The following is a 26,630-nucleotide window of genomic DNA, read 5'->3' as shown; positions in this document are numbered from 1 at the left end:
GGATGAAGGAGAATGATGATCAGTAATGTCACCGGGTGTGTACAGATTGGTTGCACCAGTTCTGGAAGTAACCAGATTACAGCTTAACGTTCTTGGGTTTGGTAGTTCAGCTGCAGAAGACGTTACCTCATTTTTACATGAGTATCAGTGACGCCTTCTTTGTAAAAAAATAAAATAACCAAACATTGCTATTTTGTCTATAGCAGACTACTGTACGGGATCTGTGAATGATTTGAGTCTCTTGGTATTCACTGTCTAAATAAATATGGAGTAGTATCCCTGCATTGGCCTTTCGCTTGTGACTCATGGCATTAACTAAAAACAAAAATCAAAAAAATCCCCCAAACCCTCAACTCCAACTTCCTCTCCAAGCTCTTATGCAGGTTTTCCACCAGAACCTCCCTTCTCCTAATTCCGTAGTGGACTCTTCCTAAGGCGTCATTCCTTACTTCATTTATATTTTTGGACATATAAATGAAATAGGCCTGTTCCCATGAGACTGGAGAACTGCAGCCGCTTTGGACTTGTTTCCAACATGTGCTAACAGGCCAGTTTGGCAGATTATAATTGTTACTCATTTACAGTAGCAATATGAAAATGAGTCATAAATCCTAACTCAAATCACGTATATTCACACTTCAGTTTCAGCCCTCAGTTTCTACACAGGTAACTCCCTCATGCAATTATTTCTCCTTAGTCCTGCTCTTAGGGAGAGGAACATATTCCTTCAGAATTCTACATATGCTTCACCTATACCTGCCCTTCATGGGACATGAGCGGGGATCCTCAATCGCAGTTACATCACACAATTAAAATCTTCATTTACCTAGAAAAATCTGTCTTCTTAATGTTGTTTGTTAAATGTGTTTCTCTTACTGGTTGATGGGAAAAACGTTCATGTGGCTCGAATATTCCAGCGATAAATAGCTCCTGTGATTATCAAATGCCTTGGCGCCACTTCAGCATTTAATCACCCTCAAAAGCCATAAATTGCCTCATATACTCCTCCACTATGAACACTGTCTCTTAATCAAACTAGATTAATAAGTTTAAGAGACATTACTCATTTATATGTGAATTTTGGTAGGTCATGAGAATAATGAGCCTGATGTACAGGAGATGTAAAGAGCAATATAAGTTGCAAGTCCATAACTTAAAGCTTATACAACATGCAGAGAGCAGAAATACATTATCTTAGCAGAGAAAGCTACCAACAGGTCCATGGTCATTTGCACTTGACATAATATATTTATATACATTCAGCATGAAAATGTTTACATTATTTTGTGTCCCTAATGGCATCAAAGACACACTTAGACCTGTTGACACGGATAGTTTTCAGTACTGTCTGATACTCGGTACTGCCTGTGTTTTTACTTGGAAAGGGTTTTGTATCCTAAACCAGAGCTAAAGGTTTGCTCCACAAGCCCTTCGGATATTGATTCTATAGTACTGTGAAGGAGATTGTTTAAATGGTTTCATTATTGCCTTTTTTGAAGTTCAAATTTACACATCAGTTACTGTATATGTTATTTAACCATTCTTAGAGAAAATAGCCCAAATATGTGCTTATTCTAGGTGCTGCAAGCATTCTTGTTGATAGTTCTCCATAAACATGTACTGTACACACACCTTTCCACTGCTCATTAACTGTATTAGAAATTACAGTTTTTAACTGCTTGCTTATCTCAAAGCACTAAAACTCAATTATGTGGGCTATCACAAAGTACAACATAAGCAAACCCTGTCTGTGCACAGCAGCAAGGAGTGTGTGTGTGTATGTTTGTGTTTTGAATCATAAAGTTGTAATGAAAATATTTTATGATAAGATCCTCTCAGTTCCAGTTTAAGAGCTTCAGATCTGTGACACTACGGTACAGGCTGTGCTAATTTAAATATAACTCTGACTTGGTACAGTAGTGTATGTGTTCACAATTGGAAATCAAAAAGCTAGGTTTTGCTGGAGGATTGCATGTGTAGCCTGCGGTTTGCAAAGTGAGATATCATAAACTGAACAAATTTCAATCTTCTGATTTTGCACAGAGTGTAGCAATAGTACAACTTTTCCAGTCTTAATAGAGCCATGTCCCCGTTAATTGATTTAGTTATATCACAAATCCCCCAAATTGCGCATGGCATGCAGAAAACTGTTTCTTTCCCAACAGTGATATTTTATGAGATTGCCTGTGGATTTATAGTTAGAATGTTTTAAAATGAAACCAAAATCCAAAGACTGAAAGGAAGACTTCAGTAGAAAGAATGTAGTCATAAATTAATGAAATTAAACATTCTTCATACGTTAAAAAATAAATTGTAGTATTGATTAATGCAGCGAGCAGCACAATTCCATCCCATTGCTACCATATTATTGTCACGTCAACCTGAACTTGCAATTTTCACAAGTTTCAGCATTTATCTTTGGAACTGTCACCTGTCACGCTTAATGAAACTAAGTGACAATTGTATTTCTTTTAGTACATTAATATAATTAGGGTTTTTTAAAACCCACTTCAGGGTTAAAATAAATCATAGAACTTCATTAACTATTGCAAGATAAGAAATCCAACTTGCTGCTTTTTTTCTAAAGTACTGTAGGTTTGCCTTACTGTTACTTTGTCTCCTTTAATAAATATTGATTAGGATTAAATACTTTATAATATATCTTTTTCCATTCATGAGTTCTAGGCATCCGCCTTCACAAATGAGGATAAATGTATAATCTCATGGTCTACTGTAGCATATCCTTTACGCATGTGCATTGCGAGTGTAGTTAACTATGGGTGTCTAGACAGATACTTAGACAAACATTAATGTATATGAGCAGAAATCTGTTGTGTATTTCTAAAACCTTTTCTTTATTGTACCAAATTCCCAAACTGTGTATTTCCCTGCAAACTGCAGAGCAAATTAAAGCAATATTTTACAGACTGCTGCATCCACGGGTCCAGATTCTGATTTTGTTTGCATCAATGTGAGGCCAAAGTCACCTCATTGTTCCCAAGTTCACTCATTTACATTGAGTAAATGAGATCAAATACATTCTGCTTTATTTTAAAAAGTATTATACTGTCTCCTTTGTCACGGAAGCTTGTTGGTGCTGTTCACCACTTCTCATTCCATAAAAAATCTCATAAAAAAGAAGAATTTAAAGTGTGACAAGATATTAGAAGCTGTGGATGTCATGAGAGAGTTCTTTTTTGCTATTATAAAGGAAAAAATAGTATATCTTTGTGTTTCTGCTTACCCTCATGCTTTGTCTTTTCCAGCTACAGTTTTATAAAAAGAAACTCAATTGCTGACGACTTAAATGTTTCTGAAGATTTAGGGTTTTGTACTAATTCTTCATGTATGGCGCCAAGATTTTACAGCATGACTTGCATAATTTTCACATTCTCACAATTATTTAAGGTGATTTTTTAATTCTTAGCATGTTTGATCCCATTACAATGGTAGGCAGAAGGAGATACTTACTGAATATAGGCCTTGAGTGGTCCCTCACCTAAATTTCCAGATGTAAATTGTATTTTTTTCCTCAAGAAAATAAGACCTTGGTGATGTTATGGTGCTTTGAGAGAGCACTTTAATAACCCTTTTCTAAATTTTATATGATTCTTCTTCAGAATTACCCACAAATGATACTATGAAGAGGTAAGATACAATTCTGGTGAGAAGTATTTATTGTTCTGGGCTGAGAACATTGCCAGTCTCAGAACAGACGGATGCTGAGGTGGGGAAAAATGGAGCTGGCTCGAATGTCTCATGTCTCTGCTGCAAGTGACAAATGGCAGTAGCATTTGTGCTACTCCCTTGATTTACTCTTTAGTTATATATATGATGTAAACTAATTAAAAGTATACCTTTTACCCTAAAAAACAGGTGCCCAAGCTTCTTTAAGCCCGTAATAAAAGTGTACTTAGAAGTTTAACTGGATTCTGGAGCGTATTGGATCAAGCTCAGGATTCGTTTACCACTATCAAATTAAAAAATCTGACTTTAAAAAAAAATTATTTTACTAACAACGAAATTGGGAAAAAATCAGGAAACTTGTCAGAGATGCAGGACAGGAACAACAGAGATTCTATAGTGAAAGCTCCCATGCCACAATTGCTTAACTTTTACTTAGTTGTAGATCCTGGTTATCAAAACTTTACTTTCCTTATAACAGAGTGTATTAAACTGAAAATCCAAATAATTTATTGAGAAGATGTAAAGCTCACTTCAGAAAACCACAGAAAAATCTTTAACTTGTTTTGTTGATAATTGATAATCAATGTAATTTACAGCCTGCTGGCATTTATGTCTTGAAACAATCTCTGAGAGAGAGCAGCTAGTATGTTAGAATTATAAAATGAATGAGTACAAACTATCTTACTTTTATTTACAATCATAAAAGAAAAAAAAAAATCTCAGACCTCAAAATAACTGCTTGTATAAGTTTACAGGAGCCTCTTTATAGCTCTTATAAAGTAAAACAATGTTAAATAAAATTATACTTTTAACATTATGACTTTTATAGCATGTTCATTAATACTTTAAAATGTTTGAAATAAACCATAGAAAAAGGAAAAGAGAAATGAAGGAATTTGTACAGTGTAATAGGCTTCCTCACTAAACTAAAATGTAACCATTTCTTTTAAGGGGAAAACACTAAAATTCCAGTGATTTTATGTCCACATACACACACTCTCTCTCTCTGATATGTGGCAGATATTATACATGTTAATGGAGAATATAATTGTGTCTATCATTCAGTGGCAGGACTGCATCCCCATATATGTGACCCAAAAGTACCAGCTGTAATAGGGACCCTTTGAATCTAATTTGCGTTTTCTGATTCTACTAATATTTAGCTGAGGTATTATTATAGTCATGCATAAATATTGGTTCTGGTACGGTTGGTAGTTTAACTGCCAGAATGCTTATCTGTATACTTTTGGAGTTAATATCTCTGTGGTGATATCAGAACAATAAAATACCTTTCAGTACCGCTTATTAAAATAATAAACTCAATGTATTTTAAAACTAATAGTATGATCACTACGCAGTCCTTGAAATGGTATAAATAATATCCTCTTGTGCCTTTCTAGCTATTCCAATAAGTCTAAAGGATAAGGAAGGGAACTGGCAAAAGCCCAGTTCTCCTTAGCTATTCATTTGCTTCTTGGGAGAAACTCCCACCCCATGAGCATAGACACAGAATTATATTAGACCTGGACCCAAGATTTGCATTATGTTCATTTAGCTAAGCAAGAAACTGAGGCAGAAGACTATTCTTTAATTCCCTGTTTTAGACAAGTAAGGGTGCCTTTTTGCATCTTTACTTACATGGGTTGCCGGGATGCTTACCGGTCAATGTAGAAAAACAATAACTTTTTGAAGTTTTGTAATAATTTTATTTTGTAACGTCATTTTGCAATTTTATGTTGTAATTTTAGTTCTGTCCTATCTAGAGAATTGTACGTTCCTGGCTGGCAAAAAAACCCCTGTTATTTTAGGCAAATACACAAACAAACAAACAAAATCATGATAGTTAAAAATACTAGTAGAACTGACTGAGGTTTATTTTTTATGTTTGTTTTTCCTATGACCTGTATTTTACATGTAATATCCAAACGAACATTTGATGCTAAAAGACCTTAGTCCAGTCATCTATATGGATGCCAAAATGGAAAATGAAGAGGATCTACTCAGGCAATTAAAGAAAATATTGATTATAATTATCAGGTAGAACAGAGAAAGGAAAAAAAGACCTCATGAAATATTTTACTTCGAGAAAAATATAATTCATAGAATTGTTGCTGTACTGGATTTTTTTTTCTTTGTGAGTTGTAAAGATAATGGGTGAGAAATGACTGTGCAAGATGGCACAGTTGCGAGTGAGAAGCATCAGAAAATAACTTCTACTTGTATATACAGGAGTTACTTTTTATCAAAGATTTGACTGTGCACTCAGCATTAGGGACTCATAATATGCAAATGCATTCTGCTGTTAATACACATTCACAGCATACATGTTAGTGATTCCAAAGGAGCTGTTACGATATAAGCTCTGAATATGTATTAGGAATAATACACAATACATAAGAGCATTCTATATTATGAAAATAGAACACAGAATGCACAATATTTTTAATACTCGTTCATAGTGTACTCTCTGGCAGCACAAAAGGAGCAACTGTACTGTGTATTATGAACTCATATTGAAGATGTACAAAATTAACTAAATTTTTATAGATCTCTGGATCTCACACAGCAATATAACACATAGTCTTCTGTTCCACTGCATTATTATTCTATTTGTAAAATATGTTTGGTTTAGTATTTTTCATTTTGATATTTTGGGAAGGATTGACTAGGTATTCTTTTCATATGGAAATATTTTTTGAGTGTGTGGAATTCTAGATACAGTATTTTTGCAAACGTCATTTGATATTGGCAATTAGTTTGATACTGCTGAGAAAAGTAATGCAAATTCATGAATACTTACAATTGTAAGGAATGTGCATAAAATACTAATGTAGAATAATGCCAGATCCAGATATTGCTCAGGTTGCAGAAGCAAAAAGAGCCTTGTTAACCTGAAAGCAACAGAAATATTTGGCTTAGGGTTTGTTTTTTTTTTTTTGCTTGCTATAAATACAGGCTCTTGGATTATTATGACTAAGTGGTTCAGGTAAATTCATTAAGTTTTTCTAAATTTACTAAGTCTCTATATAGATTATGTTAGAATATTCTGTGTTCAGTTAGCTACACATTTTAATCAATATTCCCTTAAACTTCCTGTCCCATTAACTCAAAAGATGCTATTGCCCATCATTTGTCTTTGTTGAGATGATCTTTAATGTCAAGACAAGTTCCAAATAATTTGAATGCATTAAAAAATCAGTACAGAGTCTGAAAAATTTACTTTTTCCAAATTTCAAGTTTCTTTGAAAGTCCTAAGTAAGTGTTTTTACTAAGATGCAACACTAACTGCAAAATGAAAAGCTGAACAACTGAAGGGAATATATGCAAATAAATTAACTGTTGTAATCCAGCACATTTAGTTGTAATTGAATACTGAATATTTCTTCTTGACTTATTTGTAGGAATTTAATGGATTACTGGTTGACATTTTGTTGTGATGAAACGTCATTTTGTATGCCTCAATATATGATCTGTTACTTTTTCATGTGAGATCTATTACCTGCTTGAGTGAGCTACTTGCTTGAGCTTGGTAAGGAATAGCTGAAACTACCATAAACTACGCCATGTGATGTGTTTCGCCCTAAGTAGGATAAAGCTTGTTGAGCTTAATTCATCTTCATGCAACTCCTTGGACTTCCTCGAAGTTACATCAGAAATAATTAAGCTCAGAATATTTTATTTTATTTTACTTCATAATTTATAAATTTTAATTATATCTTTGTCATCTCTGTTAGAAAATATTTTACAGAAGCAAAATATTTCTTACGTTATTATACTTACTACAAACAGAAAAATAAAATAGAGAAAAATACCTTTTCATATTTTAAATTCACGTTTACACTGAGTTTAACTCTCAATCGCCAGCTCAAGCCCTCACAAAGCAGTCATTAAGCCTCATACTCCCTTTCTCCCCACTGCGGAGTCCATCCTGTGGCAGAAAAATATCAAACCTGGACAAGAAGCATTTAGGTAGAAAGACTTCTTCATGCTCCCAGGGCAACGCACAGCATTACTGGAACCAATTGCTTCTCTAAAAGAGAATGAATTTCTTTATTCCATTTCTGTTTATAGAAGGAGCTACATCTGCATGTCTCTAATTTCATTTTAGGCATCCTAGTGTTTATTTGTTTCTATGCTTGTGCTCTATGGAGGTGGATTTCCTTGGACTGGAACAGGGGCTGGTTGCTGTTTTAGGACCAGCTGGTGTCTAAGACACCATCAGTCCCACAGCACTTCAGTGGTAGAGCACAATCCTCATCTACAACACGACTGCGTCCTGGCACCTGCCAATTTATATGGCTTTAAACAGGATGTTTTGCAGAAGGGTAATATACAAACTAGGCCATGAACACTAGGAACCAAAAGTACTCCAAACCTGGCAAGGTAGCGATCTTCAAACTACCTTTTACTGTGCTGTTATGCATATACTGCATGTATTTCTGCTTTTTACTTAAATTAAAAAAAAAAAACAAAAAACACACAAAAAAACCACCACAATTTGTAAGTGTCACTTGTAATACTGTTATTTTACAACATAATTGACTTTAACTCCAAGTCTTTTCTTTAGCCCTTTTAACTATAATAGTATTCCCATTTCAGTGTCGCTGCACTATAAAATATTTAGGATAGAGATCCTGCCATAATCCTAATACTGAAAAGAGCTCTGAAGTTTAGAGTAAGACAGATGTGTTAAAAATGCATATTATAAAGTTGAAAATCATGTTTTAGACACAGCGGAAGGATAACTTGAACTCACAGGTACTACGGTACCAGTCATCTGTCACAAAAAGGTTTACTAAATACTATTGTCCATCTTTCAGAAACATTTAAGTGCCCCAGGGTGTTAAAAAGGATGTAAAATGTTTCCGGTTTCCTCTATTCCTGTTGATGGAAGGAAGTCAGCATCAGTTAAAGAGTAGCCTTGAAGAGGGAAAGATGAGTGTTAGGATGGGGAGAAAATTCGGGTACTTACACCTGCATTGATCCATAAGAAACAGCTATTGATCATTTCTCTTCACTGTGTGAGCAGGAATATTTTTAATAAAACATTTTTTATTTTAAGAGTTATGGACAAATTTTCTACAGCATCGTCGAGATGAGTAGCTCTGCTCTCCAAAACTTCCTCCACAAGAACCTACCTGAATATCCAAAAAAACCATCAAAGACTAAAAGTTTACCTTGGAAAATTCAGGCTAGAAATATAGCTTGAGTCTGTATTTACATAAGTAAACAACCTCTGCAGCAGTTAATTTTGAGATATTGTGGTTTACTTTAAATAAACAACCTGTGTCTTTCTAAAACACATTCGTTCAGTGACAAGTCTATTTTGGCTGGAGATAATACCTATTAATGTATGGCTTATATAGGAGCTCAGACTAGAAAATGGTGATGAACAATTTTGTCCTGAAGACATATGATTATATTCTGCATTTTGTGCACTTTTAATAGGAATTTGCTTTACAGAAATTTTTAACATGGAAAAAAAAAGTCAGGTTTAGGTTTCGTTTTGTTGGGGTTTTTTTTGTGTGTTTTTTGGGGGGTTGTTTGTTTGTTTGTTTGTTTTTCCACGAATTTTCTACCTGTCTATAAACTATACTTATTGTCTATTTGCAAGTGTTTTGAGCTTCTCTTCACATCCATCCCAAAATCTGCCATCAATGGTCTAGAAGACCATACCTGAATTTTATGACCTAGCAATGGAAGAGTATATTGGAATACGTATGTGCAACAGCCTGTAACTTGGTTGCTGCAGTAAGATACCACATATCTCATATTTGTAGCCCACTTGAAAGGCTGCTGATGTTAATGTCTGAACTGCTCACTTGCTGAGAACTTTCAGTAATATTTTAAAATGATATATACTTTAAAGGAAAGTAATAAACCAATTATTTCAGATTAGCTGTGTATTTGTTAGAATGATGTTGTACTGTCAGTAAGTGCTGTACGATTGGCTTCTGCCAATGAACTTTGCCTGTCTGTAGTATCTCATTAACAGCGACCACATCTGGACCTACCTTTTAACAATCATCTCAGTATCTGGTATGTAATACATTACATGTTGCACATATTTTAAATCTGCTATTTCAGTGAATTGTGGGTTTTCTATATTGAATTCTCTTACTTTTTTAAATCTGAGTTTGCTTAGGGTTATCTCCCACAGCCATCAGTTGCAATATGACAATTTCAGTTAAAGATACTCTTCCATTCATTTACTTACTTTAAGCTCTATCTAGGCAGCTCCACAGTTGAACCTTGGCAGGGTGAGCTCATCATATCATCTTTTTAAGAAGATAAACTGGATGCCATGAAGTTTACCATGTGGGTTTCACAGATAAGGTTAAAAAAACCCAACCCAAACACCAACCCTGCATGGTATCTGCTCTTCATAGGCAGTTATTATCCAATGAAATATTTGAAGACAGGGTGTGGTTGACTAAATTATTGCTCCTCCCACTGTTCTCTGCTATGTTTCCAGTTTCAGAGGGAAAAACACAAGCTTGTACGTTGAGTATGAGTCATAACCTCGCTTCTGCTACTGACTCACTTGGGACTTTGAGGTAAGTCATTCTACCTTATGTCTCAATCGCTCTGCCCCCAGGACAGCAAGGAGAGAAGGAACTATGGAAAGTTATGCAATGTTTTCATAGATGAAAAGTGTAGATATTGAGACCAGTATTATTATTATGCAGTACAATAATAACGCTGTGTGCCAAAATGGATTTTTTACATAGCTTCTTCCCCACAAAAAACCATTTTTTTTTTCATTTTGTCATTACAAAGTTTAAAGAAATAGTATGTTTGTACCAAAGACATCTTAGGTTACTGAAATACTTAAAAATGATTGTATTTCTCAGAGAAAGTATATCCACCTTTCATTGCACTGTGTTCTTCCGCATCTATAATGACCAATAATAAAGCTATACAGTGGTATAAAATTATTGATGACTTCTGAATAAGAGGAGTGGGAGGAGCCCCGAGGTGTGTGGAGTCTCACACAGAACTGGCTTTTACTCAGGTACTTAGACTCTATCCTTGTTGGTTTGCAAGCTTCGCAGGGAAATGCCTAAACTTTAAGAAGTGAACTTTTAATACCTGAGCATATTCCTTAGCACTTATGATATCAGATTTCAGCTGGAGTCTCTTATATTGGGATGTAGATAGTCCATAACTTGGCTTTTGTCTTCCTGTTTCCCCCAAAATACCTGGCTGTACGCTGTAATGAGACATCCTAGTAAAGTATATTTACTAAACCATAATAAAAATCTGCTTGTAAGTCTTAAGGAAATTACAGTTTGAACATGGACACAGTTTGATAGAGAAAGGTGATATAGGGCGATAGCGTAAGCAAGGTAAAGCGGGTAGCTTATGGACCCAGCTTATGGACACATGAGCAATAATCGCAGTACTCCATGGTGCGGGTGGAACAGAGCATGAGACTGAAGACCAAAACAATCCTGTGCCATGGGAAAGAAACGTACTCCCCATACAGAGAAAGCACCAGGTGAACCGCTTGGCCGGGGATAGTGGAGGAAGCCGTTTCCTCTCTAGGGTTTAACTTTTGAAAAAACGCTTGTTCTATCCTTCGTGCTCCTTTAAGTATTTTTGTATGCCCGCTTTAAAGTCCTTTTTATAGACAGATCTGTGTGTTACCAGCCACGGTACACGAGGGGTTAGGTTGTGTTAGACCTGATCTCGGAGAGGGGCGGCAAGACCGGGTGGGCACCGGGGAGGCCTACGGCGCTTCACGTGCCTGCCAGCCCCGCTTCTGCGGCGCAACTGGTTGAAGGGCAGACGGCAACCGCAGCCGACAACTTCTGAGCCAGCGGCTGCACCATTAAAAGTGCCCCTGCACCGCTGCCAAGAGCTACAGCTGCAAACCCTGTTCAGGCATGAAAGCCTCCCTTTCAGATAGATTTATTTATTTATTTATTTATTATTATTTATGTTTTTTCCCCGTCTTCCTATTTCTGCTTGACGGGTTTGGGGGAAATTCCGTGTCTGGAGGCCCCGCTGAGAGGCGGGGGGCAGCGAGGCGTCCCCCGGGCCCCGACCCCCGCGCAGATCAGCCCAAGCCCGCGATCAGCCCAGCCCGCGGGCCCGTCTCCGGCGGGGCGGGCGGCAGGACCTGCACAACCGCCGCCCCGAGCCGCGGCCGCCGCCAGCCGGAGCGGGATGTTTCATTGTCCGGAAATGATGGAGAAGGAGTGACTGTGGCGGCGGGGGGACAGCGGGTGTGAGTGCCAGTGTGTGCGCGCCCCTGCCCGAGGGGAAGGCCCGCGGGCCACGGGGCGGGCGGCGGGGGAGGCGGGGGGCGCGGCAGGAGAGGCGGCAGCCGCCGGGGAGGACGGAGCGGCGGCGGCGCGGGGAGCGGCGCGGAGGTTCCCGCGGCCGGGGCGCGGGGGGCGCGGAGGAGGGCCGGGCCGCCGCGGCGGATCAGGAGGAAATGCGGAGGTAGGGCGCGCCGCGCTGCCGGCCGGCTCCGCCGCGGCGAACGGGCACCCCCTGTACCCCCCCCCCCGGCACCCCCCGCGGCCGCCCGGCTCACGGCCCGCGGCCGCCCCCGCCCCGCGGCCGCCGCCCCCCGGCCCCGCGGGGTGCCTGCCGCGGGGGGCGGGTGGCGCGCCCGCTGCCGCGCCGCGAAGTTGCCGCCGCTTCGTTGCTGTCCCTCCTCAGCCCCTCGCCCCCGAGCCGCGAGTTTCTCTATAAAATACGTTAACGAGCCGTTTCGTTTGCTTGTTCCTTCAGGGTCGCGTGTTAGTTTTGTTGGAGGGGTGTGCAGGCTCTTTATTACTCGGGAGAGAGCTGGCAGATGTCCCAAGTGAGAGAACCTCTTCCTCCGGGCCTGAAGGGCCAGAGCGAGCTCCGACTGAAAACAGCTCTTTGATCCTCTCCCTCGAGGTAAGTTGCTTTAAAGTTTCTCTGTAATTGTTGCGCCTTTTATTTGAATGATACGTTTTACTGATTTGTTTTGTGGGTTTTAACCCCTCTTCTCTTTCCCCTCCCCTCGACCTCCCCTCTTTGGTGTACCTCTGTAATGCTTTCGCTTTCCCCTCTTTATTGTTTTAACCAGAAATTCCTATGTAGAAAATACAAAAAAAAAAAAAGAAGAAAAAAAAGGTGCACTGATGTCAGCACCGGTTCTCAGTACTTGAAAACTGCAGTCATCAGAGGCAGATGCTGCTCCTTAAAAAAATTGCTTTCTTGTTTCTCAGCTTTGTGTTTGTGTTTCCTCTGAATGCACTCCTTCCAGGTCTTGCAGTAAATTGAGAAAAGGTTGATCCAGGAGCAGGAGCGTTGTTCAGGGTTGGAGGTCACTTTGCTGTTTTTTTCTTGATTACTCTGTGATGCGCGGCAAAACCAGTTCTGAGAGTATAACTGTTTTTATCAGCTGTTCGAAAGTTCTTTTAAAAGTACATTCATCTTAAAGAGAAGTTCTTTAAGTTGTGTCTTGTTTGCATTTGCGCACTGATATTCTGATCACTTTCGGTCAGGGAAGTTTGACAAGGTGTATTGCAGGTTACCCTCAAAATAGGGAAGTGTGTTTGCTTCCTGAGTCTTGGTCTGTGAAGATGAGACTTAATTATTTTTTGTCGTTTGCAGCTACAACTTTGTTTTCCAGAATTCTGACAGGAGTTTAAAGTCTCTGAAGAGCAGACAAATAAGCTTGTTCAAAACTGTAACTTTATTCATAGCTGGTTAACTGGAGCAGAGCCTGGTAACACAGTTGTCAACTGTGGATTAAGATGCAGTCTTGTTTTTGTAACTTGGAAAATCAATAGCTATGTGAATCAAAGTTGAAGACTCATTTGAGAAACCAGAAAGTATCCATAGCTAAGTAAAAAATGTTCTGGCAGGGAAACATATTAAATTGGCTTATACTTATCTTATTGTTGGTTGTTGTTTTTTTGTCCTAGAGAGTGACTCATAGCTTCTAAACAGTAAAAAAAAAATAATAATAATAAAAAAAGATTAGATACAGAAGATCAAGCAGGCAGAACTGAACTGTTAGAATCATGTTTTTTGCCAGAACGTCAGTATCTGTGATTATGTTAATTTTCAATGTGTTCTTTTTATCTGTCATGTGACCAGTGGCCTCACTAGTTTAAATTCTGCTAGTAGGCCATACATCAAAGTTTCTGAAGTTTTAAGGTCAGTGAACTGACTAGGCTGGGAAGTGGTCTCGTTCTTACAGTGCCACTTTAAACTCATGTTTCACTATGAAATAAATTCTTACGTGATTCCATTTTGTAAGATTTTGAATACATGCTCTTCTTTTTATGAAAGTAAGGAGACAAATACCGATCTGTCCATGGACAAGTTATGTGCAGAAAATCTTAATGGCACAATTACAGCTCGCAGCTGTTGAGGTGGAGAATTGCAGTTACTTCTTAGGGATCAGTGCAAACAAGCGTAATATTTGATTCAGGTTTACTCCCTGGCCACACCTTCTAGACACATGCTCAATTTTAAAGCACGTGTGTAGTTTCACAGAGAGACAAGGCTGTTTTTTACAGAATCAGCATTCAAATGCATAGTTTCATTCTAATGAACTTAGATTAAGGATAACTGTGGATATTTGTTGCTTTTTTCTAGTCTAAGTTGTTGGGGAAATGGGGTGGAAAAGAGGAAGAGGTGAGTTCATAACATTTCCAGTCTATATTCCAGCATTTCTGTTGTCAGCTTTGCAGTATGTGGTTACAGGGTAAGGTAGATCCAGATATTCCAGGACGGGAGATTTAAGATGATATGTCTGGGACTTTCAACACCCCTACTCTTTCTATACTCTCCCAGGACATCCAAAAGTACACTGACTTCTCTAGGATTTGGTGATAATTTTAAAGCTGTGGTTGAAATTCATATTATTTCTGAAATAGGCTAAAAGTATTTGGAAAATTCTGCAATAATTTGAAATAATTACTACTTTACTTCCAATAATATTTATGTGATGACTCCATGTATTATACAGTGAGATACTTGAATCTTTGTCCACCTAGGAATAAAGATCGTCAACCAGAAAAAAAATGCTTATGTTGTATGTATAATAAAGTATTAAGTGCATTCAGTGGAAAGAATTTTGATTGGTAACAGCACACTTCAATATGCTTTCTATATTCGTTTAAAACTGATATAGATACCTTATATCTGAGAACAAACTTCTTATCTTCTGTAGTTCTGTGAGGGATCATCAAAAATCCAGATATTTGAAGTGCTCCTTTTGCGTTCTATCATATACTTCAGATGCTGAAGCTGAGTTGTATTTTTCCATGAAAGAAAAGAACCTTTAATTGAATTTCAAATATTCAACAAATAGCTGTCTCACAACCCGATTAAAAAACAGACAACAGTCATAAGGCTTAGGCAGATTGCAGGGATATACGTCAGTTGTGGACGTGGTGAAAGCTGTGGGTTGAGACATAGTTTGGCCTACAGATGTGGCATGCTCTGGCTTTTGCAACTTTAAAGAACTTTTGTGTGTTACTTTAACCAACATGCCCTCTCAACGTCTCCCCCAACACTGTTCTTCCTTGTTAGCTCATTTTTAATAAATATATAAATATTAGTGAGATCATTGGACTTTGCCCCTTCACAGTTAGCATGCTATGAGGGAGAGCAAACAAAATCATAGTGTCTTGTTTTGTGGCAATGTCAATCTCAATTTCAGTTTTTAAACCATCATTTGTGCCAACGGTGTCTGCTGCTCAAAGGTGCAGACTACAGGGTGAAAATTTTAACCTGATTACTGCAAACATTTGGTTAATTTTTGCCACATCTTTTCAAAAGTGTAGCCCTACTCGTGCACCCTTGTTTAAGATCCTGGTCATGCCATCTCTCTTCTCCTGTAGCTCCACAGGCCTTGGAATCAAAGTATGACTATTTCTACCTGTGTGCTGTGTAATGCAGTCAGTGACTAGTGTCATCTCTATGCTCAGACCACTTCAGTTTGACTGTGATCAAGTATTTTCTCCACTGGTAGGTACCCAAACGATGTCTCTAAGCAAGAATGTGACATTTAGTGACCATTAGCCTCTCTGCTTTAAAGAAGATGTTTCATATGTTAGAGGTCACGTCGTGATTACTGCCTGGACTATGAATAGACTTTTTTCATTAAATCCTCTGCATTTGAATAAGCCATGGAATACAAGAGAGAAATTCATTGAACATGGAACTATACTTAGAGACTCAGGCCACATTTTAGAAAATGTAGGACTGTAGTCTGTAAAGTATTTGGAATGCTTTTGACTTTGCTTGTTGGTGGCTAAATGTAACTTAGAATAACAAGTGAATAAGATTTAGCTTTCTCAATTTAGAAAAAAAAAACCCAACACTATTATGAAATTGAAACTGATAGTTGCACTTCAGCTATCAGAACTTTCTAATAACTCTTTAGATGATGGAAATCCATTAGAATTTTTATTATTTTTATGGGGTCGGGGAGGAGAATGGAGAAGTCTGGTAGAAATATTAAGGGTCAAGTTCTACAAGTGACTGTTCTCTCTGGTGCAAATCATGTCACTGTTGCTGGATGGAGATGCAGTTCTGATTTGATGTTTGAAGAAACCATATTCAGCAACTAGTACTTCCTTTCTGAAAGGTACAAAAAGCATGTGCTCCTTTTCAAGAATGTGATTCAAACCTCTTCATGTGCTTAACTGTTTTCATGATGAGGAGCGCTAAAGGAACGTGCTGGCTAGATGAGATGGGCTGACAGAAGACTTACTGCTGGGAATGTTTGAACATTCTTGAGGCAACAACGATTACTATCACCATAATTATTGCACTTACCAGCATTGCCTCAGTGTTATGAGTAACTCATTTTTATTTTAAGAGTTAACCAGTGCACTCAGATTACTCAAATTTACCAAGTACTTTCCCTATATTTGTGTTACCAATTGCAATCTGACAAGTATTGAATAAATCTGTGTTAATTTGTTTCGTCACTGTCTGTCAATAGAGGTGTTTATTGAATGTTACTGACTAAAATACCTACAACTTTCTTAAGTGTCTAACTCTAGTTGTCATAAAAATATACTTCTGCTTTCAGTTTCATGTGCATGCGGTTCCAGTAAAGTGATTCATGTCCACATGGGTGTGATAGACTCATAGAGTTGTCTGTAAAGGTCTTGCATCAAATTTGAAATATTTTGTTCCATCTCATAGGCTAGTTTGATATCAGAATAATTCTTCTCAAATCCATTCCAGGCCCTCAGAAGTTAGACTTCTCTTTGTTTAAAACACTTGATTTTTTCCTTGTAAGTAGCATCCAGCAATGAATGTGTTACGCTAGTATTTTCATTTGGATGAGCAGTGCAGTTTTGAAATGAATCTTCCGCTTTGGTTTGCATTGTGGAGTGATCCTAGGGAGTGACCTGGACTGGATTCCTTTTGGGCAAAATAATCTGAAAGATACATTGCAGGAATGTGCCTAATCACTCCAGCCACTAATAAGCCTTCAGCCTTTGAGGTTAAACCTGAGAGCTAGTCCAAAGTAGAAAGCCCCTGGAACATGTAGCATATGGAATATGTTCTTAAAATCAGCTCTTTCACACTGTACAGGCCAGCTTGAATGGTCCTGTGCTGTTGCTAACACAGCCATAGCCACTGAGTATTGCTTAGCGCTTACGTGAAACTAGTTTTGTACACATGTGAATATTGTGGGGTGAATGACATACATACATTTGTAAGTGACTGCATGACAATTAGTGTGATTATTTGTGAAAAGAAGTTTTCACTTATGTACTTGAACTTGTTAATGCTTTTAATAGTACAGAGTACCTATTTGCATGTTGCTATTTATCACGACTGAAGTTTGTCCAGGGCTGTCAAACTTCTAGTACATTCATTGTCATTCCATAGCTTGCACCTGGAAAATTCTGTTTAAGACCTTTCCAAAAATTCATTGAATTTCTTTAATTTTTAGAGACTGATTTTTTCAGTGGCATTTTTGAGGCCATTGAAAGTTGCAATGGGACATTTCAGTGAAAGCCACTGAAATGAAATAAAACCAAATTAGTTATTTTAGTTTTAAAACAATCAAACATCTAACAGAGGCTTCCAACTCAATAATCTCTGGAATAAATTAATCAGATTGTACAACCAGTCATTAATGGAATGAGATCATTTCAGACAAAACATGAACTGGAATAGGTGTTCTGTTACACGAACAGTTGTTAACTTATTGTATGAAATGCCTGAAAGTTTTAGACATGTCATGTAGTACCTGGTGGGTGTTACTGTTAATGATTGCATTGTGAAACCTGGTGTCATTGTTGTGAACAGTGGAATTTTCGGTAGGAAATAGCATCCTCAGTGGTTCCTTGCCAGCGAGGATATTAATGAACAAAGGAAGTGTTAAAAATGCAGTGTTTGCCACATGCTCTTCAATCCCTCCCAACCGCTGTAGGCTTGAGACAGGGAACCATTTTGTTCATCTTTCCTTTTGGAAACATTCTTCAACTTCTTTATTCCTCACAGATACTTTTGTGTTTGGGGTTTTTACTTCATTTTTATAATTCCTCTTTGTTTTGAAGGACAAACTTTTGTTTGGGATTGTTTAAGCTTTGCACATGTATATTTAAATCTGCATCTACTTGTTCAGGGATAATTCAGCCTTCTGAGGATTCATGTTTACGTCCCAGCAGTTGGGTCACATTTAGGTGCCTAAGTAAGCTTTGCCCTGTGCTTCCATCATTCCACTGCCCTTAAACAGTAAAACTGTTGAACTGTTCCTGATTCTGCATTTTTGGAGGTCACAATGACTCCGCTGTGCCAGTCTGTTCTGCTTGTCCCGTTCTCCTTGATGAGAATGTTGCACTCAGGTTTCCAGAAGCACTTTCCAGCAGTTGCTTTTGCTTTACTTGTTATTTGGTGCGATCCACTACATTGTTGGTGAACAGAAAATGAATGTGTCATAGAAATAGTTTTCTATTTTTGCAGCAACAGGATTTTAAACTCATTTTACATCCACAGTGTCTCTGTGTCAGTAGACAAACTCTAAACCTGTTTGTCCAGTTTGTCGTGTTGATAGTCAAACACTCTTTTAGTTCACATGCTTGGAAGAGATGGCTGAGTCTGTGTATAGGCCTATGTGTCATCTGATGAATAGAAATCAGCTGCCAATCACACTTTGAGGATGTGCAACCCACTTAATGTAGGTGCCTGTGTCCATTTTTTTTGTGTGTGTGTGTGTGTGTGTGTTCAGAGATTGAATATTACATAGTTACTGATGCATTAAGGTGGGATGCCATGTTTGAGCATGCTGAGACCCGTTTCTCAGTAAACTCAAGAGACGTAGCGAGGTGTGGGGGCAGCTGGGGTGTGAATGTGCAAATGGACAAGCACTTGGAGAAGAAAAGTTGGTTATTTATCAAAGACTTGAGCTCTTTGAGGTGTGTCCTGCAAATGTATATCCTCTACTTACCTTTTTTTATTTTCGAACAGTTTTGTGTATTAATTCAATATGCTCAATATGCTCTACATTATCATAGAGAAAGACAGAATAAAAATAGGTCTGAAAAGAGGGATATTTCACTGGGATGTTCTAAGAAATTTTCAGGAATTAGTTTTGTCTATATCCCAGCAACATTATAAAGGCATAGAAGACAGGATTGGAAGGTATCTGGAGAGGTTGCCTCGTATACTCCTCTTGCCTAATTACACATAAGTCTTTCTTGACAATTCCGGCTATTTGTTGACTTTTCTTTTTGATAAGGCTATTGTAACAGTAGCCTTGTTGCTGACCCAGACTGCTGACACTATTCTGTAGGTGGTGTCTTGTAAAATGTATTTGTCATGATACAAAGAAATGTATATAACCAGAGGCACATACTCCAAACTAAAGCGGGAGTTATCAATCAATGTTACAGTAGTCTCAACTGTGAAAACAAGTTTTGTTTCTATGAAATACATGTATTGCTGTGTACTTTAAAAAAATAAATATAACGAGATTATGGTGAAATGACTGTATGTACTATAAATGTGATTTATCTATACTTTAATAATTCCAAATTATTAGGAGTTCACTTTGTTCACTTATTTAATGAAACAGTGATTTTGAGATGTGATTGAAATTTTAAATTTTTTCACTAAGTGGCTTACTGGTTGTCTGTAATATAGATATGATTCAGACTGTTAACCATGTCAATTCTATACTTTGCCAGCCTGTTGTATCCCTTCCTTATTTAAACCTTAAATCTGCATTAGTCTCTACAGGAGTGGTATTTGTGCCCATGCTTACCTTCAGGATAAATCACAGGGTACTCTGTGTGGGTGTCACTCCTGTCGGGTTTTTGGCTAGAAGCTCTTCAGCCCAGGGACTGCTGTTAGTTTAGGAGAAGTACGTAGCCACACAGGCTGCAGGTCTGGGGTCTGAACTGTGGTGGGTAAAAAGACTATGTTGCTTTTGTGACGTGACCTAGAGTAACTTGCCGTGGTTTTGAAGAAAGATTGGATTTCTACCTCAGCACTGCCAGACTCAGAACATAATGAGCCTTTTCTTTCCATTATTTGAACTGCTAGGAAGAGCATCTCTTTTTTTCTTGGCTGTCAGTTTTGGAGGTTAGTCACATGAGAGTGGAAGGGTGTACTAAAGGAAGCAGAAACTAAAATACTAAGAATGTGTTACATAAAAATTCTTAAGGTTAAGATTGATTAAAACAGGGAAGTGTTATGAATTTATTGAAGAAGCAGTAGAGAAAAGAGTTTTCTCGAGGCTGTCTTCATGTGTGATTTGTTGTAGTTGATATGTTGTAGTTGCACTTGTAGAATGTGCAAATATAATAAAATGTCATAATCTTGTCATCAACTGTTTATTATAAGGGAATAATCAACAAATTGCTTTGTATTAAAACTGAGACCTAGTGCATATTCAAAAAACAAGTAATTAATGAGGGCATCATTGCTTGTCTATTTTCAGTGTTCAGATGCATCAGAAGGGATATATGAAAAAATCTTAAAACAGATGTAATTTAAGGTCTACTTTTTCTAAAGCCCCATTGTAATAATTTTGATTGGGATGGAGTTAATTTCTTCATAGCAGTGCCTGTAGTGCTGTGTTTGGGATGTATGACTAAACCAAGGTTGATAGCACACCAGTGGTTTGGCTATTGCTGAGCAGCACTTGCACAGTGTTGAGGTTTTGTCTTTTCCCACTCTGCCCCCGCAGTGAGTGGGCTGGGGTGGGCAGGAGGTTTGGAGAGGACCTGGACAACTGGCTCAGGTTGACCAGGGGATATTCAGCACCATATAATGTCACACTCAGCAATAAAAACTGAGGGTAAGAGGTTTTGAGGGAGGTAGCCATTGCTTGGAGACTGGCTTGGGCATCGATCTGCTTGTGGGGGGTGGCGAGTGATTGCCTTTGCGTCACTTGTTTTGGTTTTTCTTCCTCTTTCCTTCACTTATTAAACTATATCTCGACCCATGAGTCTCCTCACTTGTCCTCTTTCTGTTCTTGTCCCACTGGGGGCTGCAGAGGTAAGGAGAAGCTGTGTGGCCATGGCTGTAGCCTCGGGTCAACCCACCACACCCACAGAGCAGCATCGGCCAGGAGATTAGCTTCCCCAGTGGGTAACTCTGGAGTGCAAAGTAAGATACCAAATGCGTGTTTAGTGGTGTAGGTTTCTGTTACGCACATCCATGGGGAAGTCTTCATATGAATTCAATAGATCAAAGAACAGATACTCTATTGATGTTAATTGTTGTAAACTTCCTATCAGAATTTTTGGTGTTCAATTGCAACATTGGGGTTTTTTTTTACTTTTTATAGTGCCTCTTTACTTCTTTCTTACTGACTGTTAATATCGTTTACATGGTTTTGACTGGCTGTTTCCCATATCCAGCTAGAATAATAAAAGTACACATGAAAAATGCCCATACAACCTACATAGTAGAAAAAAAAAAAGATACTGAACTGAAAACAGTTAGAGGAATTCCTATGAATAATGATAACTGGTTGTATTCTTCACTCCTTCAGATTTCTTAGATAAAAATGAATCTAGAACACAGCTTGTTTCCTTAGAGCCATTCATGTACTACATGAGATAGTAGGGCTGTAAAGTCGTATCCTATACTAGAAAATAGTATACAGTAACTCAGCAGTTTTGTAGTACCACTGTCGGGTAGATATTGTTGTACTCACGGTGTTATTACTGCAGTAAAGTGATTCAAGAGCAAAATGTCTTGAAATAGCTCATTTAAGCTTCCTCTATGTGGAGAGCAGAGTGCACAGTGCTTGCATGTCTTCTATGCTAGCTCTATCCAGGACAGTACTTCTTTTCGTTCAGTCTGTTTCAGGACACTTTTCAAACATGTTTGAAACACGTTTGTACCTAATACCTAACTGCCCAGGCAAAATAATCTTTCTTCAGTACAGTTGGATTTGTATCTGGTAGATATCAGGTAGAAATAATTTGTATCTAATGTCTGTCAAAGAGGTTGAAAAAAAATCTTTGTGGTTTTTTTGTTTGTTTGTTTTGTTGGGTTTTTTTTTTTTTATGATAGGATGAGTATCTAGATAAGATTAAGTCATCAGGGCCAGATGCAAAACTCATTGAAGTCAACGAGTATCTTCCCAGTCACTTCAGTAACTTTATGGCCATCCCAGTAAAATGGTTCATCTCAGGATGGGCTTGAGGAAATATTGACAAGTTGTTGAAGAAATGGTGATGGGAGAGAGGGCTAAGAGAGAAGTACCACGGATGTAGCTGGGTCAGACATTTCAGAGGTGGAAATTAATAGAAGGGGAGCAGCAGTGCTTGAAGGCACATGCTGCTATACATACACTATGGCATATATTATTTGAGTGATGTTCGCTGCCTCAGTTTAATAGAGTGGATAACAAAGGCAGAAAGTTAGGATTTAAAATCAAACTTTTGTTGGTTACATAAAGAAACTAACCTTTAATATGTTGCAATAGCAGTAAGTGGTTTTTCTGTGTCTCAGGACTGTAATCACTGCTGTACTAGAGGATACGGTATTGTTACATTGTGATAAGTGGTTTATAAACATGTTCTCTTTTGAAACAAATAGAGGTAACAGACTTTTCAACAGTTACTCGTTTATATTTACTGTAAATATTAAATATACGTATACTCAAAAAATACTCAAGACTGAAAATATTTAGTGTTTTACAGATCTCTCGAGTAAGTGACATAAACTGATAATCTGCACTGTGAATAATGATCAGATTTGGAAATGTTTCCTTGAATGCCAGTAGGAAAAACCTGTAGCAATGAAGAACAGAAAGATTTGTGTGTGTGAATTTGACTATTAAAACATTAGTGACAGCGAAAATGAAAGCCGTCACCTTGGTTTGAGAAAATGCAGATCTGCATGTGTTAACTGGCAAAATCATCAAAACAACAAGATCTGCTATCTTGTGAAATAAGCTTAAGAATCCCTCAAATAACCTTACCATGGAAATTTCTGTGCATCTTATATATACTTGGAGAGAAGAAATCATTTTCACTTTCATCATAGGCTAAATGTTGAATTTTATTCAGGAATGATTTTTAGAAGGCTATTTTAGGTAGTGTTATAATTGATTTTCTGAATTTCTGTACTAATCAGTTTTGCAGTTTCAACAATATATGTCTTTAGTTATACATTCAATGGTAAATTATAGAGAACAGACTTCTGTGGAATTTTGTGGCTTTTAAATGCCAGAGCTACATGTATGTGGACAAAAAAATATTTTTTGGGCTGTGTGTGACAAAGCAATTAGAATTTTTATCCGAAAATTTTGTAGAGGGTAACTAAATATAAACAAACTTAACCATAACTTGTTACAAAATCTACCGAGTATTATTTTGCATAATTAAGCACAATATGGCTAAAAGACTTTCTTAAAGATGAATTATTTTGATCTGGACAAGAAAAAAATTGAAAATAACTTTATTAGAGATTGTTTCTAAGGAAACTGCCTGAGATGATAAGATGAGTTATATTTTGTGCTCTTTTGTTTTAATTTTCAAAGACAAGTTTTGTCGAGGAAAAATACCATAGAAAATAATATCTTAAAATTTCATTTGACTTAGAAAAAACAGACGAAGAGAATACTGTGGCGGGAGATAAAGACCTACAACAGCCTTCCAGTAACCAAAGCTTACAACCAGAGATACAAGACCAGTCCGTCTGGGGAAATCGCACTTATGGTGACCTCATCAGAAGTAAGTATTTCCAGAACAAATTGCTGCCATTTGGGCTTGCTTTCGCAGTGTAACGGGATACTGCCTGTTGACTCAGTTAAATGTGTGTCAAATGCAATTGTGTTGCAACTATAATGCATGTCTACTGAATTTATTTCCCGGAATGACTCATGTCAGCATGCATAAGCAACGAGTTCAAAGAAAGGTGTGATTTGAGTGGTGCAGTATAATATAGACCTCTGTAGCATCTACAGAGTTTTAAAGCCTTAATGTTTTATTCTTCTCTTATCATTCATAATGGGATCTGTATATTTAGTAGGCACATCAGCTGCAGTATGCAGCTGTGCTAGGTGTCATGGCCTTTGTTTTTTCTGGTTATGCGTTTAAATGATACACTATGCTGAGAGCAGTTACTTCCAGATACATTGAGTACTGGTCAGGTGTAAGTTGATGAAGAGGTTTGAATCCTAAAGTAGCTAGTCCTGTCAAAACTAGAAGAATGCTGTAAGTCAAGGTTTTAGGCCTTAAGTGCTATGGAATTGTGGTGGGTTTTTTTCTCAAATGAGTTTTTACAAGTCCACATTCCTACTGTATGTCTTGGATGCTTTAATGCATAAAAAGGTATGCAAGTTTATTCCCATTTTTCTCACTTGAACTGAAGATCATATGTTGTCCAAAAGATCATCCACAATTGTACCCTCCTGAGGTGAAAATATTCCTGTCAACTGCCAGAGCTAATACTACTTTAAAATTCTGGGAATGCCTGAATGTTAGTTACTCAAGGGAGGGGCAGCATGAGAAACTGTTCTCTAATTATAGGGTGTATTCAGAAAGCAAATGGACTAAATGCTGATCGGTGCTCCAGCTCTCTGAGGTCTTTGTCTGACCACACGCTTCAGGATCCGTCTGTCTTTACACTGCACATGCACTACACGATACACAATGGGGTAATTCATGTTTCTGAACCTGCTATTGCTGTAACTGGTAATTTTCTCAGGAGTGATCTGTTTCTTTTTAGTTTGTTTGTTTGTTTGTTTGTTTTTAATCTTACATATACAATCAACTTCGCGTTAGCATTTGAATTTCTTTTCAAACCTTAGTTAATACTTTTTTCTAAGTAATGAATCCCAGTAAATACTTCTGTCCTTAATGTATTGAATAGTTATCTAGATCCTTTACAGGAAAACTAGAATTTAGCATGTCAGATATTTAACTGACAATTTAAAAATAATTCTTAGGAGGCTATAAAGAGGAAGAATTTTCCTTCACCATTTGAGAGTTTACCTAATGCCAAAAGATCATTATTCTAGACCTATCTGTCCCTGGACAAGCAATTGCTTTGTGCTTGTGTTAAGGACATGGGAAGGTGTGTGTGACATCTTCTGCTTTCAGAGTGGTTTCCTTCTCATTCTCTCTTCTAGAGGCTTCCTTATTCCCAAACCTATGGGAAATCAGATTTATTTGGTAGCCGTTAGGAGCATGCCTGAGCTATGGAGGAAATGAGCAAGGACAGCAGGGTGCTGCTGTGCTTCCTCAAATCTGTTCACCACAAGGACATACTGTAGTGGCTGCACTGGGGAAGAGGGAGAGGAAAAGATAAATTTTTCAATGTGTAGTAGAAATGGCAGCAGATTTTGCAAATCCCTGGTAAAGTGGCTAGACAGTTACATGTCTCTGTGATGGGAGGGTTATCTGTTGCTAAATTAAAAAAACGTAACAGGAAAAAGGGCGATAGGGTATAATTCTGAAGGTATAATGTGCTGCTCCAGTGTTTATCATTGTGCTCCTCCTGGAGTGGTATTTTTACATTTGACTTTGTGAAAAGCAAGTTTAAGTGAAAGCTGGAAGTTTCTAAAACTCCTAGTCTTAATAATTGAGTTTTGTGTAGTAGTGGCTTTAATATGAGATATGTTTGAGTAGCTGCGATGATGCTATCCTCATTTTGTTTCAAACTCATAATTGTTTCTAACCTTTAATGTTAAAGTATTCTAGATGGAAGAAACAAAAATGATGAAATTAAACCAGTTTCTTTTCCTTCTTTTTTTTGGTCTGTGGCTATGAGTAGGGAAGTCTGTTCTACTTAAAAAAAATGAGGAACAGAGTTTGACTCACTTACAAGTACTTCTTGTAGTTTGCAGAAGTTTTACAACTCAATCTACCTAGTAACTAAAGTTTGAAAAAAAGAATAAGTAGAGCAAAGAGGAGCTTGTTATCACAAACATTGCTTAAGTATTTCGTCTTAAATAACAAGTATTGTAGCTCTGAATGGCTGTGATTCAACCAGATCTATTAACCCCACTAGACTGAAGTTGGAAAAATATTGCATATTAAAAGAAGCTTGAGGTTAGAAATAAACAGTATTTTGATCATTACGGTCTATTTTAAAACTGCTTCTTTCAATTGTTTTAGACAGGGCATACTTCAGTTTTCTCAGGTATTAACAACTATTCACCACTATCCTAATGGTTCAGTTTCTTTTTTTCCCATACAGATTGTTTTCCACCCCCACAGTTGATACATACTCCGTTTGTGTTAGCCTTAGTTTTCACTTTATAAATGTTTCCAGCATTTAATTTCCAAGGTTTTCCTTATTTGCAGCTGTTTTCTCTTGCTTTTGCATGGAAGTAGATTAATCAGTCAGTTTTGTTGGCACACCAACAACGAAGTCCAGTGTTAGAGCCTCTGTAATGACTTCATTATGTATGATTTCTCATTTGCACTTGTGAACTCAGTTTACCAGGCAACATCAATAAACTAAAACGCTGCCCCCATTTTCCACAGTGAGACGTTTTCAGTTCA

At 37.7% G+C, this 26,630-nt stretch overlaps 1 protein-coding gene across 1 annotated transcript in view; it reads left to right on the top strand.

The window, feature by feature from the left end:
- Positions 1–19,641: 19,641 nt before the first annotated feature.
- Positions 19,642–26,630, top strand: part of MDFIC (MyoD family inhibitor domain containing) — a 43,468-nt gene continuing 36,479 nt past the window's right edge. The window contains exons 1-3 of the mRNA XM_086609918.1: positions 19,642–19,647; positions 21,191–21,248; positions 23,721–23,852. Of these exons, the coding sequence (XP_086466044.1) occupies positions 19,642–19,647; positions 21,191–21,248; positions 23,721–23,852 (196 nt within the window). The remainder of the gene's footprint in view (positions 19,648–21,190; positions 21,249–23,720; positions 23,853–26,630) is intronic.

This window comes from Tauraco erythrolophus, chromosome 4 (genome assembly GCF_009769465.1).
Source record: "Tauraco erythrolophus isolate bTauEry1 chromosome 4, bTauEry1.pri, whole genome shotgun sequence".
Lineage (NCBI taxonomy): Eukaryota > Metazoa > Chordata > Aves > Musophagiformes > Musophagidae > Tauraco > Tauraco erythrolophus.
Note: the sequence above shows the minus strand (reverse complement) of the source record. Positions and strands in the feature narration are given on the sequence as shown.